General features: G+C 46.4%; 1 protein-coding gene across 1 annotated transcript in view; it reads right to left on the bottom strand.

Moving 5' to 3' along the window:
- LOC135805549 (myb protein-like) overlaps nucleotides 1–14,728 on the bottom strand; it is a 23,145-nt gene extending 8,417 nt beyond the window's left edge. Inside the window, exons 1-7 of the mRNA XM_065319600.1 lie at nucleotides 14,307–14,728; nucleotides 13,923–14,081; nucleotides 10,878–10,981; nucleotides 10,425–10,553; nucleotides 6,583–6,664; nucleotides 4,237–4,318; nucleotides 2,143–2,200 (exon numbers count right to left, since the gene is read on the bottom strand). Coding sequence (XP_065175672.1) covers nucleotides 2,143–2,200; nucleotides 4,237–4,318; nucleotides 6,583–6,664; nucleotides 10,425–10,553; nucleotides 10,878–10,981; nucleotides 13,923–14,081; nucleotides 14,307–14,411 — 719 coding nt within the window. The 5' untranslated portion in view covers nucleotides 14,412–14,728. The remainder of the gene's footprint in view (nucleotides 1–2,142; nucleotides 2,201–4,236; nucleotides 4,319–6,582; nucleotides 6,665–10,424; nucleotides 10,554–10,877; nucleotides 10,982–13,922; nucleotides 14,082–14,306) is intronic.
- Nucleotides 14,729–15,281: the final 553 nt, after the last annotated feature.

Raw genomic sequence — 15,281 nt, 5'->3', positions numbered from 1 at the left:
AAAAGACGAACATCCGCCATGCGCGCATTTCGAGAATGCGAGTGCATCTCTTGGGGCCGTGTTTGACAAGCGTTCTGAGAGCAGTAACATCACCAGTCCAGGCTGGATCTCCCGGGAGGTTTTGCAGTGTAGTGTGTTGAGAAAAAGAGCTCCGTTGAGTCCTGCTAGTTCAAAAATATATCGTCCACGAATGAAGAAACAAAATTCTCCAAACTGAGAGGAAGCCTTCTTGCTGCCGACACGGCGACAGCGACTGTCACAAGGACTCGTCAGGTGCGATCAGCTGATTCGCCTGGCCGTGAGAATCACGGCATGCGTAAGCTCGCGCCTGAGTACTCATCTGAGCGAGAGTGAATCTGACGCGAGCAGCGCTGAGATGAACAAACCGAAACTGCGATATCGTGGAATGGGAATTGCTGCTGCTGCTGGCGTATCGCCGATGGCGAGGTGTTGGTGTTCAATGACGGTATTGTAGAGAGCCTACATTTCTTATAAAGACGTAGCCCTTACCTGATTGTTTATCGTACGACTTCAGCTCCATCACGAACTTGGTACGCCGTTCGTGCTGTGATATTCGTGTATTTCATTCGCAATTGTATTTTCTCTCAACTTGAAGGGCTACCATGGGCCCTATCCTTGCCTGGACCTAGTCATATTTGAATTTTCTGGACGCGTTCAGGCATACAGATTTTGAAAATATATGGTTTACCCATACCTACATCACATGGTTCTTGAGTTATTGCTGGTTGTGTGTACATGTATTTGCGTGACCACCCCTCACATACATTGAGTTAGACCGGCAAAGGGTTAACCGCACACATCCGTTTTCCACAAAAATATCCGGATAGGCGAGGGAACCGGATAACCGAACACTGTTTATGTTGGCTGCATCACGTATGCTATAAATATGTAACCAGCTACATGTATTTTCTTCCGGATGGCGAAGGATCAGGATAAAAGAGGATCGGATAAGCGAGGTCTGACTGTACTGTGAAATACAGTGCTGCTCAACGAATGAGTCAAGGCTTCGCCGTGCACTAGTTCACACCCCACTGTTCGCAGGTCTACAGTCCATTCAGAAAAAGATGGACTTCTAGCTTTTGGCCATAAATGGGTCAAACTTTGAGTTTTTTTAGAATTTTTTTCTGCAATCCCCTATGGAATCCTCTTCCAATTATGTTTCTGAAGTCTATTTGTCCAAAAAGCAAGCCATAACAAGAATAGGATATTGGCCAGGTTTTGCCCCAGAAGCATTGAATTGGAAAAAACCATCAAAATCCAGGCCGTTTGACCCTGCCTGCAACAGTGCATTGTGGGGTTCGAACCCCAGTTCAGGTACCCTTTTTGGACTCTTGTTCAAAGATCAAATTTCGCAGCACTGCACTGTGTACAATGAAATCACGAAAAATCGCCAAATACGGGAGCTCGCCAGAGCCAGGGCCCATCTTTTTCTGAATGGACTGTAGGGCTGGACAGTGAGCTTGATCGAATTTCATTGAGCAGCACTGCACAACACCGGGAATGTAGGGAAACCCCTCCAGTATGACTCTAGTGTGCGTGTAACAATTCCTAGTCCGCCATTGAGTTCTGTACACCTTGTTAACCCTGTCCGGATTATGCGTTTTTTGAAGGGTCAAAATGGAAATGTTTATTTTTTTGAAATTTACCCAAAATGCTAAAAAAATCTTTCAAAAAATTCAAAATTTCACCCAAAATGCGAAAATTATGCTGACGTTACCATGGCAACCAAGATGGCATAAGACTTGAATCCCTTGCTTGTCGTTCCAAGTGCACGTGGAGGAAGTGCGTGCAAAGGAGGTGGTTGTTTTCGATAGTCGAAAGGAATCGATCATTTTGTTTGGTTGTATGGCTTCTTCAGAGTCAAGTGCACTCGAGGCTTCCGATGAGCATGCAAAATATGCTCAAAATGTTGGAGAAATGCTGAAAAAACCCCAAAATGCGAAAAATATGCAAAACATAATCCGGACAGGCCTACAACTTGTAGAGGTGAGGTCATTGACCTCTGTACATCTTCTAGAAGCGAGATCGATCTGACTCTGATATCTCACCCGAAGTACCAGTGCAGCTTGCATGTATACTATCTTTGCACATGAAAACAATCCAGACAGAACTGCCACTCACCCCGATTGTCGCGATTTTTTGATATCTCTACCGCTGAACGCAAATATATGGGTCGTGCCTGGATGGAAAGTACAGGAAAAAAGGCCAACTTAGAACAAGGACTATACAGTACTGGCGGGTGCTGAAGAACTGGGGGCAGGAGGGGACGCCCCTTCAGCCTAGACCGTTCTTATTTTTCATGTACCGTAAAGTACCGCCAGAGTGCCCCACCTTGATTTTACAGCCAGAGAAAGGAAAATCGTATGGCAGAGTGCAACGAAGTGTGTATGATGTGAGAATCTTAGTGTACTAAGGTCACACTTGGCAGGTTTTTGTGTGGAGCTTGTAATCCGCTTGAAGGTACGGATTGACTGCAAAACGTGCAATATGTGTACAAGGTTCATGTCGTATCACCTACAGACAGCAGACCACCTCCACAATACGACCACGAAAGGAAGAGATGGTGGGGCGCTCTGGCGGTACTTTACGGTACATGTACTACAGCCTATGCACAGTTGAGTCACCGTGTATGTATCGGTATGCTATGCCTGGTGATTTCACCCAGCCTGCTCGTTCTTCGGTGCTCTTCAGCGCCAGACAGCACTGTAGTCTTGAACTCAGATGGCTAGCCAATGATAACTTTAGAGGAAAAGCAGGTAAACACCAGGGCACAAGTTATGCGCATGAGTCTACCAACTAAACCAGATCTTGTACAGCTCGACGTGCACAATTTAGCACAATGCTGACACTGAGTACCGAGGCATTCCACGGCATGGTAGTAAGCTTGAGCACTGCACCATAGCGCTAACCAACATGGAAGGCTCGTGGTTGCGAGCGACAATGCCAAAGGGGAAGGGAAGCGCCATCAAGCCAAACACAAGCTACATTTCAAGGCTACAAGGAATGCTGACTTATGACGACGATGGGACGGTAAGGCCATTGAACAGCACGGTCAAACCACAATTCGATAATAGGAAGGTTTCGCTCTACGTAATTACGTATGAAAATCCGCATGTCGTACACGCCGGGGACCGAGGGCAACTTTCCTACGTAAATCTCTCTACGGATTTCCGTAGGAAAGCTCTTTCCTACGTTGGGTCCTTCGTAGGACTTTTTGAAATATTTTTTGCATTTTCCGGATTTATCCATGGCAATGTTCAAGCCGCGCGAAATACAAGGTACACACACGGTACACCACGTGCAAAATTGAATGGAAAACGCGGTTTCGGTTTGTGGTGCATGCGGTGGGCGCATGCAGCCTGTCCCTCCAGGAATCCGCGGACAGAAAGTTGAAATTCTGCGGCACAAATCGCTACATTATGCGGCGGATAGCGTGATTTCTGCGGCGCTGCACCGGCGAAAAGACATGGCTATATGCTATGTACAAGAATCAATAAAAAAAATTAGTGGTCAAAAACACAGATAGGCTCAATACAGTAACGAAGAAAACTGGTACAGTTGCTGTACTGTCCATTGCAAAACTCCCTCGACTTTGAATGCAACAAAATAGCGACAGGACACTGCACTGTGCATGAATATGAAGCGCGTGCTCGCATTGCCCCCAAACCGTGATTTTTCACGATTCTGCGGTGAAAACTGTGAATTCCGCGGGATATTAAAAAAACATGAATTCCGCGGAGTTTACCGCAGCCGCGGAATCACGGATTCCTGGAGGGACAGTGCAGCCAACGCGTCTCCAAAGCAACAAGGCATGTTTAGCAGTCGTGGAGAAATCACGTAGAGCGAAACCCAACAGCGCTGATTTTTACGTATGAAAATTATGTGCAGTTCCTACGTTATTTTCGTAGAGCGAAACCTCCCTAATGCAAAGCAACACCACCGAACTTGGGTGGCTCAATTGTATCATGGCATGCAATGTCTCAGGACTCGGTGGCAGTATTGTGATAAGTTGTGCAAGTCTGACTGCTCAAGATCTGGTATAGTTCGAGGATACACGACTGTGCGAGACACCAAAAACCTAGGGTGTTAGTTTTGGATGAATGGACTGTAGACAGATAGATAAGACACTCAATCTGCTATGGATAGATAGATTAATAGATAGATAGATGGAGGAATATAGAGAGTAAGCAAAGGATACACAGAGCTACAACCCACCATTTGCAGTTGTAATGTCCCGTGATTTGAGTGGCTCATTAGTGGCAGAAAGAGCTGGTTTCTTGGACTTCTTCTTCGGTGCCTGATGTAGATGAGAAGGAAGGCAACAGTGCAGAAAGAACCATGTCACGCTCAGCACGACAACACACTCCACTACATGTCACACACCTGGACTGTAAAATCCTGCCAGAGCACCCTGCGACTTCAACCCCGTCCAGGGTGTGATCGTAGGGCACGGCGAATGAGATCTCTCTGCATGGTGCTTTACAACATGGCCTCGCAGGGCTATTTTCTTCATATCCATACAGTGTAGATGCTTTGTCTGTAGTGTGGGACTTGACCCTCAACTCTGACAAAAGGTTAACCCTTTCACTGCCAGCTGACCACTCAAGGTGACAAGGCGCTCCCTGCCAGGCTGTCAGCTGAGCTGTACACCCCCTCACTGCCAGGCACTTTTTGCCTCCAGCTCGAAAAATCGAAAGGCCAACTTCTCGTGGATTTTTTGGTACTTTCTGTACGGAATATCGCTTTCCAAAGTATACATCGTAGGTAGACAGCTCATAAAGGAAGCCATTGCTGTCGAAAAAAATCGCAAAATCCGAAGTACAAACGTGCTGCGCGCTCTAGCGCCAGCCGCTGTGCAAAAATGCATGCCATGTCATGCGAAAGTGCGCCGCATGCGCAACATACACTATGTACACGATCGGCCCAGACACTCGCGAAGTAAAGTTACCGTAAAAGTCCGTAAATAAGTACCTGCCCGAAAGAAATACCCCCTTCAATCTTTTGGCTCTGTCTGTTGAAGTCAAGTCAAGGCCGATAAACATACTGCCCGAAATAAGTACCGGTACGGTGCGCACATGCAACACGTAGCATGTACATTGACATGAAAATGACTTCTCCACTACACACAAGTCAGGTCCGAAAGTCAGTACCCGCCTGAAAGTTAGTACGGGTGTGGTCACTAAATTCGAAAGTAAATACGTACTTATTTACGGACTTTTACGGTAGTTGTTGTTATTTTGGAGAGAGAAGCAGATCCTTTTTTTGTTAGCTGGGATTAAAAGATCTGCCATTGGACCGGAGAGCTACAACACTGGAAGCAGAAGAGATGGCGTGCGGAATGTTCTCTGTCTTCGTGGCAACAGGACTTCAGTTGCGAGAGACTTTCGTCCTGTTGTTGCGGGCGAAATTCTAGTTGCTGCCACCAGAAAACTCGGAGAACGAAACGATCACAAGTCGTTTGGCGAAGCGGGTCGTGTCGGTGAACAGCTGCGGAATGTTCTGCCGCCATGGTGGTCGTTTGTTCTCCCGATTAGCAGCAGTTCGAATAAATTTCGACTTCGGAGAGTGAAGCGCTTCCCTGTTCCGTTGACAAGCGCGGCGTTCGCGGGTGTAATGCACTTTCGCATCAGCTTGCAGTAGATCATCAGGTATTGAGCCTGATGTAGGTGTCGTTGTAGAAAGAATATAATTATGTTGTAGCTGACATACCTGTAGTGTCTCTTGACTGTGCTGGTCGCCATTGTGACGTGGTAGTTCTTAGAAAATTTTAGTTCTGGACTCAGTGAGCGCCGCCAGCGCTGTTTCTGCCAAGTTTGCAGTGAATGCGTCCGTGAGGAATCCGCCGTGTGGTTGTCTCTACCCGTGACTCCAACCGCCTATCGCAATGGATAGCCGCCTGGAGTCTTGGGCAATGGCTAGGCATCAAGTCTGAACCAAATGTCATGCTCCTTGCAATGAAAGTTGACGGGAAAGAGAAAAAAACTGGCACCGACTCAGCAAGGTGGAAGTGCGTGAGAACCGATTTCTTCCGCGCCGCTCGGCTAAAAATCAGATGCACATTTTCAACGACGCTGGTTCGATTTTTTTCAAATGGCAACCCATGCTTCTGGCAGCGTATTTCGATGGGTATGGACCTCTTCTAGGGCCTAGTGGCCCTCTACTACAGCTAAACATCTCCAATATTCAAAAATAGCGGCCCAAACTGGGTGAAGTCTGCCTGTCGACAAAAGTCGACGGTGGCACTGGGGACTGCATGTTTGCTTGTCGACTTTCGTCGACAGTGGCACTCAGAGTGCATGAATGCGCTGTCGACTTTTGTCGACAGTGGCAGTGAAAGGGTTAAACTAAGGCACCTGCAAGCAGTTTCTGCAAAGCAGCATCGCTTGCATGACACAATCCTAGTCCTTCCCAAGACAAGAAATCAAGGCGGGATGCTTGGCAATATAGGCACACGCTACCTCACTCTAACTCTCTGGATGAAACAACAAAATTCCAGACGAATATATCTGCTCATACAGTTACAGAAGAACAATCCAATCCACCACTGCTCGCCAGACTCACCGTTGGATTGGCATTTTCTTTATCCGGTTCGTATAGCCGCTTCATCGTGGAGTTCCAATGGTTTTTGATAGCATTGTCAGTTCTAGCCAAAAAGACAGAAAGATGAGAAGGCAAATAAGCCAAAAGATGATACGTTGTGGCTAATGAACAAGACTGGCGCTGCGCAGCCAGAGATCAAAAGCGCAAAGAACATCAAGATAGGACTTACACACTCTTAGTTATGCACTATTGCTGCTAGCAAGAGTACATGAAAACCAGAGTGTGCAGCTCGGATGGGTTGCTGTCACGGCGAAATTCCGTGATTACATCATTTTAGTGATGTAGTGCGTACAAGCAGGATTCAAGCAGGTCTCTTTCTGCACAACTGCAGCTCAGTTGTACGCACTACGCCATTTCCCGCCTCAGATCTGCACCAAAATGATGTAATCACGGAATTTCGCCGTGACAGACACCCATAGCAGAGAAGGCCCCAAGCTGCACACTCTGGTTTTCATGTACTCTTGCTGCTAGCAAGAGTTCATACTGTAAGAGTTGAAAGTGTGACGAGTCTAAAGTTTAATTACCGTGTGTCAGCGCCTTTAAAACCATGGCCTTATATTCGAAACACCGCTGCTTTCCTAGATATTTTAGATGCAAAATGACTCACCCACTACGCCATGCCATAAAAGTCAAAGTCCACACAGAAATTTCAATCTAAATCTACTTGTTCACCCTTCCTGCTGGGCTGTAAGTTTGCTAGCATTGTACCTATTCCTTCATTTTTGCAAAACATACTTCAAATGTCATTTCATTTACGAAGCCCATGGCTTTATAACCGAGACTGGCTTTATAATCGAATATACTGCCATGGCTTTAAAGGTGAAAACATACGGTAACTATTTGCAACGGTGTCCCACTTGGCGGGCACAAAGTTTAACGACCCTGGCATCACGCACATCTCTTCTGTTTCTCTACAGTCCATTCATCGGAAACAGTCCCGCTGGCGTTTGAAAGTCCGATTTGGGTTGAATTGAGGAGCAAAAACCCACTTAACCCTTTACCGGTCTACCATAAGCGAATCGATACTATAGTATCGGTACGTTTGGCCCTCATTTTTTGGGGATCTTGTTGCTAGGAGACAGCTAAAATGGCGCTCTACGCGTAGCTGAGGTCCAAGGCTTTCTGACGATGTACAAAACAACCATGCTTACCATACAAATTTTTGCCGTATCGATCGACTGAAGTTTGTTGAAATTGGAAAAGACGACCATCCACCATGCGCGCATTTCGAGAATCCGAGTGCATCTCTTGGGGCCGTGTTTGACAAGCGTTCCGAGAGCAGTAACATCACCAGTCCACGCTGGATCTCCCGGGAGGTTTTGCAATGTAGTGTGTTGAGAAAAAGAGCTCCGTTGAGTCCTGCTAGTTCAAAATATATCGTCCACGAATGAAGAAACAAAATTCTCCAAACAGAGAGGAAGCCTTCTTGCTGCCGACACGGCGACAGCGACTGTCACAAGGACTCGTCAGGTGCGATCAGCTGATTCGCCTGGCCGTGAGAATCACGGCATACGTAAGCTCGCGCCTGAGTACTCATCTGAGCGAGAGTGAATCTGACGCGAGCAGCGCTGAGATGAACAAACCGAAACTGCGATATCGTAGTAGTAGTATTTATTCCCGTAGCTATGCAGAAGACGTTACTTCAGTAACGTCTGGCGCTAGCCAGGGTCCACACAGCTTTAATTTGGTGTTTGTTTGTTTGTGTGTTTGTGTCACGCCTGGCGCTATCTCGTATCTGTCCCGTACCGTACCGTACCATCAAACACAGCTGGCCACATACAGCTGGCCGCAATATTCAAATAGGGCTTTCAAACGCAAAATAATAACGTGAAGCAACTTGGAAGAATGAGTACGAATGCGAAGTGGATGGGGGAATGCATGTGGGGCGATAGTGCGGGTTCTAATCCCAGGAAATGCCTTAAAAAATAGGAGAATTGAAAAATTTATAACATCCCTTTTCTTTTTTTGCCGTCATCAAGGCGGTAGACGGTGTCGTATTACCCTCGACCGTACCTGTCCCGTACCTATCCCGTACCGTACCGTACATTCAAAGACGGCTGGCCACAATGCATATTCAAATAGGGCTTTCAAATACAAGATCATAACGTGAAGCAACTTGGAAGAATTAGTATGTATGCGAAGTGTATCGGGGGTTGCATGCAGGGCGATTGTGCGGGTTTGAATCCCAGGTTATGTCTAAAAACAAAAAGTAGAAACTTATAAGAATTTATAACATCCCTATGCTTTTTTTGTCTAGGTCATCAAGGCAAAAAAGCATAGCGTAGGGCCCTGAGCTTCCAAGCTCTCTCATTATTTTACTAGGGCACTCCCCACAGACTGTGAGTCTTTTTACAGGGTAATGGGAATTGCTGCTGCTGGCGTATCGCCGATGGCGAGGTGTTGGTGTTCAATGGCGGTATTGTAGAGAGCCTAAATTTCTTGTAAAGACGTAGCCCTTACCTGATTGTTCATCGTACGACTTCAGCTCCATCACGAACTTGGTATGCCCTTCGTGCTGTGATATTCGTGTATTTCATTCGCAATTGTATTTTCTCAACTTGAAGGGCTACCATGGGCCCTATCCTTGCCTGGACCTAGTCATATTTGAATTTTCTGGACGCGTTCAGGCATACAGATTTTGAAAATATTATGGTTTACCCATACCTACATCACATGGTTCTTGAGTTATTGCTGGTTGTGTGTACATGTATTTGCATGACCATCCCTCACATACATTGAGTTAGACCGGCAAAGGGTTAAATCTAAAAAAATCTGGGTTTAGGATCTGCTTCTCTAATCTCTATACATTTTGCCATGGCATACCTGTCCTAATTTTGTAAAACCTGGCTGAATTTCTATTTCCCTGTTCTTGGACTTTTCTGGTTTCAAATGTGTCAAGGAGAAATTGCACGGGTCACACAATGCAGGATGTACTATTGTTTTCACGATATCTACAACTATGCGTGGGAAAAACCAAAAAGTAAGGGTGCCAGTTTCCAATGAATGAACTGTAGTACAGAGGAAAGAAGGAATAACATACGTGTAACGTTTCTTGAGTTAGCGATGGATTTTTCTTGTTAAAACGACTTTGTGCCCCGTTAGAGATTTAACTCCAACAGTAACCCACAAGAGTGTGCAACCCCAGTTATGGAGTCTGTGACGGCAGAACTTCACATCACGAGACGAGCTCGTACACATTATTTGCACCATGTGCATGCCAGATACAGGGCTGTATGCAACCCTGTTTGGGTTCAACTCTCTTGTGGTCACTTTGCACTGTTTGCCAGCGTGACCTATTGAGCCATATCACGTGATGTGAAGTCCTGCCGTCGCAGCACTGGATAGAGGTTGTGCGGGCAGTTGCACACACTTGGGGGCTATGTACTCTTGCCGCTAGCAATACCCCTAACAGGGAGAAGAAGAAGAAAAAGCTACAGTCGACTCCACAACCAACTTGAGTGTAACAAATTCCGTGACATATCGAATGATGTGTTGTTTGTATGGTACGAGTGAATTTCTGTAATAAAGAAGTTTGGCTATAATGCACTGATCCTCCTGCATGTCGGTGTTTTTTTTTCTCATCAGGAATCAACTGTACATGTACTGCCAACTCTGGCCAGCAGCTGCTACTCGGTACTGATCATAACCACCAGACAGAAGAGCCGTGCGCCACAGGTTATGCATATCCATAACTACACGTTCGCTTTGGTCAACTCTTTGGAGATAGGCCCTTGCTACTCCCTGACCACATATGACTCACTATCCTTCAGCAAGGAAGGGAAAAGGAAACGATCATAACTCACCGCCCGGGCATTTGTTTGGCAATCTCCGCCCATTTGTTGCCAAACTGGCTCCGTAACTCAAAGATCTTTGTCTCCTCTTCCGACGTCCACGCAGACTTGTTCACATCCGGATTTAAATGATTGTGCCATCTGCCAAGAACACAAAGAAAGAAGGCAAAGCGCTAAGATATCATGGCACAGGGGAACACTACACGTACACAATGAAACTCCATTTTCCAGCCGGTCAACGAACATGTATTTATAGTTTTACATAGCTTAATTTTGGTGACCTCACGATGCACTGACGAAACAAGTGGCTGTTTTGCAACCTGCTGGTGAGCCAAAAAATTCTCCTCTTCCCAGATATGCTCATGGTTTGATCATCGTGTGCACTCTGAACACAGTTCAACATAACCATGCGTTCCACATCCGGTCCCCTTGATCGAATCACTCTTATAATCACGATGCTCTTACCTTTCACGGCACTGCTTTCCAATGCGACCCTTTAAGTAGGAGGCAATCAAAGACCATTTTCTTGCGCCATGTTCTTGAACTAGCTGAGACACAATTTCATCCTCCTGTGAACACCATTGGGACAGAGAAGAGCATTTTTCCAACAAACCATTGATTGAATCGTTTGCAGGCAACCTGCCTACACTCAAGAGAGCACTGCATTTCACACAAATCCATTGGTATCGTTACAAGGTTTCGGTCTTTATGACCATCATCAGGATGGTCATAAAGACCGAAACGTTGTAACGATACCAATGGATTTGTGTGAAATGCAATGCTCTCTTGAGTGTAGGCAGGTTGCCTGCAAACGATTCAAGTATAATGAAGCTGCGCGAAGCGTCCTTCAAAATTTTGAAACCATTGATTACCACTACTTTTACGGTAGGAAAATAGAATTTGTGTGTGTTTTGAAGGACGCTTCGCGCAGCTTCATTATACTTGAATCGTTTGCAGGCAACCTGCCTACACTCAAGAGAGCACTGCATTTCACACAAATCCATTGGTATCGTTACAAGGTTTCGGTCTTTATGACCATCATCAGGATGGTCATAAAGACCGAAACGTTGTAACGATACCAATGGATTTGTGTGAAATGCAATGCTCTCTTGAGTGTAGGCAGGTTGCCTGCAAACGATTCAAGTATAATGAAGCTGCGCGAAGCGTCCTTCAAAATTTTGAAACCATTGATTACCACTACTTTTACGGTAGGAAAATAGAATTTGTGTGACCGTGTGCATGCACTGTGTTCTGCGATCGGCAAATCAGCCCCCCCCCCCCCCCCCCCCCCCACCACACACAGACGCCAAAAAATTCCAGACGCAACTGCACATTCCAGGGTTCTAGCCATTTTTTGTATTTCCAAAATTGTCTTTGCCATGCAAAATGCAACGTATGGGGCGAGCCCCCAACTTCACCCCAGACAAATGTGCCTTTATGAACCCTCTAGTAGTGACTACCGAATGCATTTTCGTTGAATGGTATGAAAAAACACAAAAATCGACAAGAGCCTTGGGGTGCCACTCAATCAGAGTAGGAGGGTGCTGCTCCCCCCCCCCCCCCCCCCCCCCTGGCTAGAACCCTGGGTGCTGAGTCGAATGGTCTTGGTCCGAGGAAGCTGAGACGCTCCTTTCCTCCCAATCGAACTCGCCACTTCCACCAAAACTGGGTGACTGCGCCCTACTAGATGGGGATTTGTATGCAAAATGTCACTAAAAGCGCCATTTCGTTCTTATAAAAGCACGGATGACCGCGATTGGCCCATATGTTGTAGTCTTTTGGACGCTGAGTCGACTGGTTTTGGTCCGAAAAGGCTGCGATGCAGCATTTGGCCCTTATTCCAAATCGAACACGGTTGAGTAAGCGGGCACGTGCTCACGCGTACACCAGTCGGCAGTCGCCTGGTCACCGTGCCTGCAGGCTACATCTTTCACACCAAGGTACAACTCAAAGGTTTTTAATTCGAGTGACAGAAGCACGCCCAAACAGGCTGTAAGTTGTAGCCTGCGGGCACGGCGACCACATGACTGGTGTATGCATGAGCAAGTGACCGCTCACTGCCCTTTAAAGGGGAAGTTAAGGCAAAAATTAAAATTTCACCAGTTGTAGTCTTCGGGGTGCTGAGTCGAATGGTCTTGGTCCGAGAAAGCTGAGACGCTCCCTTCCTACTTGAATCCCAATCGAACTCGCGCACTTCCACCGAAACTGGGTGACTGCGCCCTACGAGATGGGGATTTGTATGCAAAATGTCACTAAAAGCGCCATTTCGTTCTTATAAAAGCACGGATGACCGCGATTGGCCCATATGTTGTAGTCTTTTGGACGCTGAGTCGATTGGTTTTGGTCCGAAAAGGCTGCGATGCAGCGTTCCTCCTTTATTCCCAATCGAACATGGTTGAACAAGCGGTCACGTGCTCCTGCGTACACCAGTCAGCTGGTCACCGTGCCTGCAGGGTACAACTTACTAGCCTGTTTGACCTTTTTTGGATGCACTCCTGTCACTCGAGTTGAACTCGAGTTGAACCTTGGTGTGAAATTTGTCGCCTGCTGGCGTGGTGACCAGGTGATTTGGGCACCCAGGAGCACGTGACCGCTTGTTCAACCATGTTCGATTGGGAATAAAGGAGGAACGCTGCATCGCAGCCTTTTCAGACCAAAACCAGTCGACTCAGCGTCCAAAAGACTACAACATATGGGCCAATCGCGGTCATCCGTGCTTTTATAAGAACGAAATGGCGCTTTTAGTGACATTTTGCATACAAATCCCCATCTAGTAGGGCGCAGTCACCCAGTTTCGGTGGAAGTGCGCGAGTTCGATTGGGATTCAAGTAGGAAGGGAGCGTCTCAGCTTCCTCGGACCAAGACCATTCGACTCAGCACCCCGAAGACTACAACTGGTGAAATTTTAATTTTTGCCTTAACTTCCCCTTTAATATTAGAACGATATGGCGCTTTTAGTGACATTTTGCATACAAATCCCCATCTAGTAGGGCACAGTCACTCAGTTTCAGTGGAAGTGGCGAGTTCGATTGGGAACTTAGTAAAGGAGGAAGGGAGCGGCTCAGCTTCCTAGGAAAAAGGCCATTCGACTCAGCACCCCGAAGACTACAACTGGTGAAATTTTGTTAGGGTATACTTCCCCTATACAATGACGCAATCAAGTCCCTTTCCGCCGTTACTCAGAGTTTCGTGTGAAACACTCATTAGACAGCAGATCCTGTCTGATGAGTGTTGCACACGAAACTCTGAGTAACGGCGGAAAAGGACTTGATTGCACCATTGCTGTGTGATCATTGTATTACTGGCTCTGTTCGCTGGACATAGAGCACTATGCAGCCTGAGGACCTTAGACAACTGTCCAGTGAAATCCTGCTGTATTATTCAGGCTACGTCAATAGCACAAAGTAACAAATAATGGTGCCAACCATACGCAATAAAAAAAAAACATCAGCATGACGTGAAGTTTGTTGCCCAAGTGTCCCGACTGTCGCATGTACATGTTCCACTCACCTCCTTCGTCCAAGCACCTTTCACTAGGTCAGGACTGAGCACCTTTGTCCATCGCTGTTGACACTGGACCTCACTGCGGGTGCCCAGGGTCAGTGCTATTGTTCGCCAATCAGGCTCGGCACTATTAAAATTGGTAACCAATTCTCTCAGACGCTCATCCTAGCAAGAGACAAGAGATCGCAGCGAGCAATAGCTGTCGTAAAGCTGAAAGGGACTGCAGATATCGCCACAAATGGAAAAACCCGTGCTGCTACTATAATTATTACATTGTACAACTAAGGAACATGTGCAAGCAAAGTACATGTGTATCGTGAGTAGCAACTGACTAACCCATGCTGTCTGCACCGGAGTGACAGTGTTACTGGAACTGATCACAAAACTAACCTCCTCTTTTGTCCATCGTCCAGTCCGTTTGTTTTTTAGCAGCGCAGCGTTCCCCTCCCCTTCACTATCCCCCTCATAGCCGCTCGCAGTACAAATCTCCGCCATGGGGATCTTTGAATTGAAATCCAGATAAATTGCAGTTGGGAAGTTGGCTCTGTTCCACAGTTGCAGGTTACAACGAACTTTTCAAATCAAAATTCTGTGTAGGAGGTGCAAGGTCGGGAGCACTGTCACCGAAGAATAGTTTACTACTCTCAACAACTTCAACTGAGGAAAATGATGAGGACAATAAGGAGATCAAAGTCTAGGAGATAGAACTCTACGAAATTGGTATGAAAACTTCTTCAAGGCAGGCTAACTGCTCCGAAAGCAGAACTCCATGCTCCAACGAGAGGGACGGAAGGACCGGTGGCCGGCGGTGACTTGACCGTTTTTTGAACTTTCGCGCCCATCCTCAAAAAACAAGAAAAAAAAACTTCCATCACGCATGCGTACCGTATGAGCGCTACCTGCACCAAAAGCGTACTCGCGCGCCGCGCCGCATAGGGAGTTCAGTCACGTGACAAATCAGCTGAAAACAGCCTTCACGCGGGTCACGTACATTAGCATGGTAGCGGGTCCATGGACTTCGCTGCAGTTTTTTTCGAATTGCTTTGTCCTGCTTTCTTTTTCAAAGTTGAAAGTAACACGTTAGTTGGTGCGTTTATTATTATATCAATGTTCAACAGTACTCTTCGCAGCCTCTTTTGCAACACATAATGGCACAGTATGCAGCCATCGTTTTCTTTTTTCTTTACTCTATTTCACGCACTTACGGCTTTCTTAATTCAGCTCTATTTCACGCACTTACCTAGGGTACCCTGTAAAAAGACTCACAGTCTGTGGGGATTGCCCTAGTAAAATAATAAATACTACTACTACTACTACTATTATTATTATTTTATTTATTTTAATAGGGTGTTTCCCACAGACCTA

The sequence above is a fragment of the Sycon ciliatum genome, chromosome 1, assembly GCF_964019385.1.
Source record: "Sycon ciliatum chromosome 1, ocSycCili1.1, whole genome shotgun sequence".
In the NCBI taxonomy this organism is placed as follows: Eukaryota; Metazoa; Porifera; class Calcarea; order Leucosolenida; family Sycettidae; genus Sycon; species Sycon ciliatum.
The sequence above is the reverse complement of the archived record's forward strand: the minus strand, read 5'-3'. Positions and strand labels throughout refer to the sequence as shown.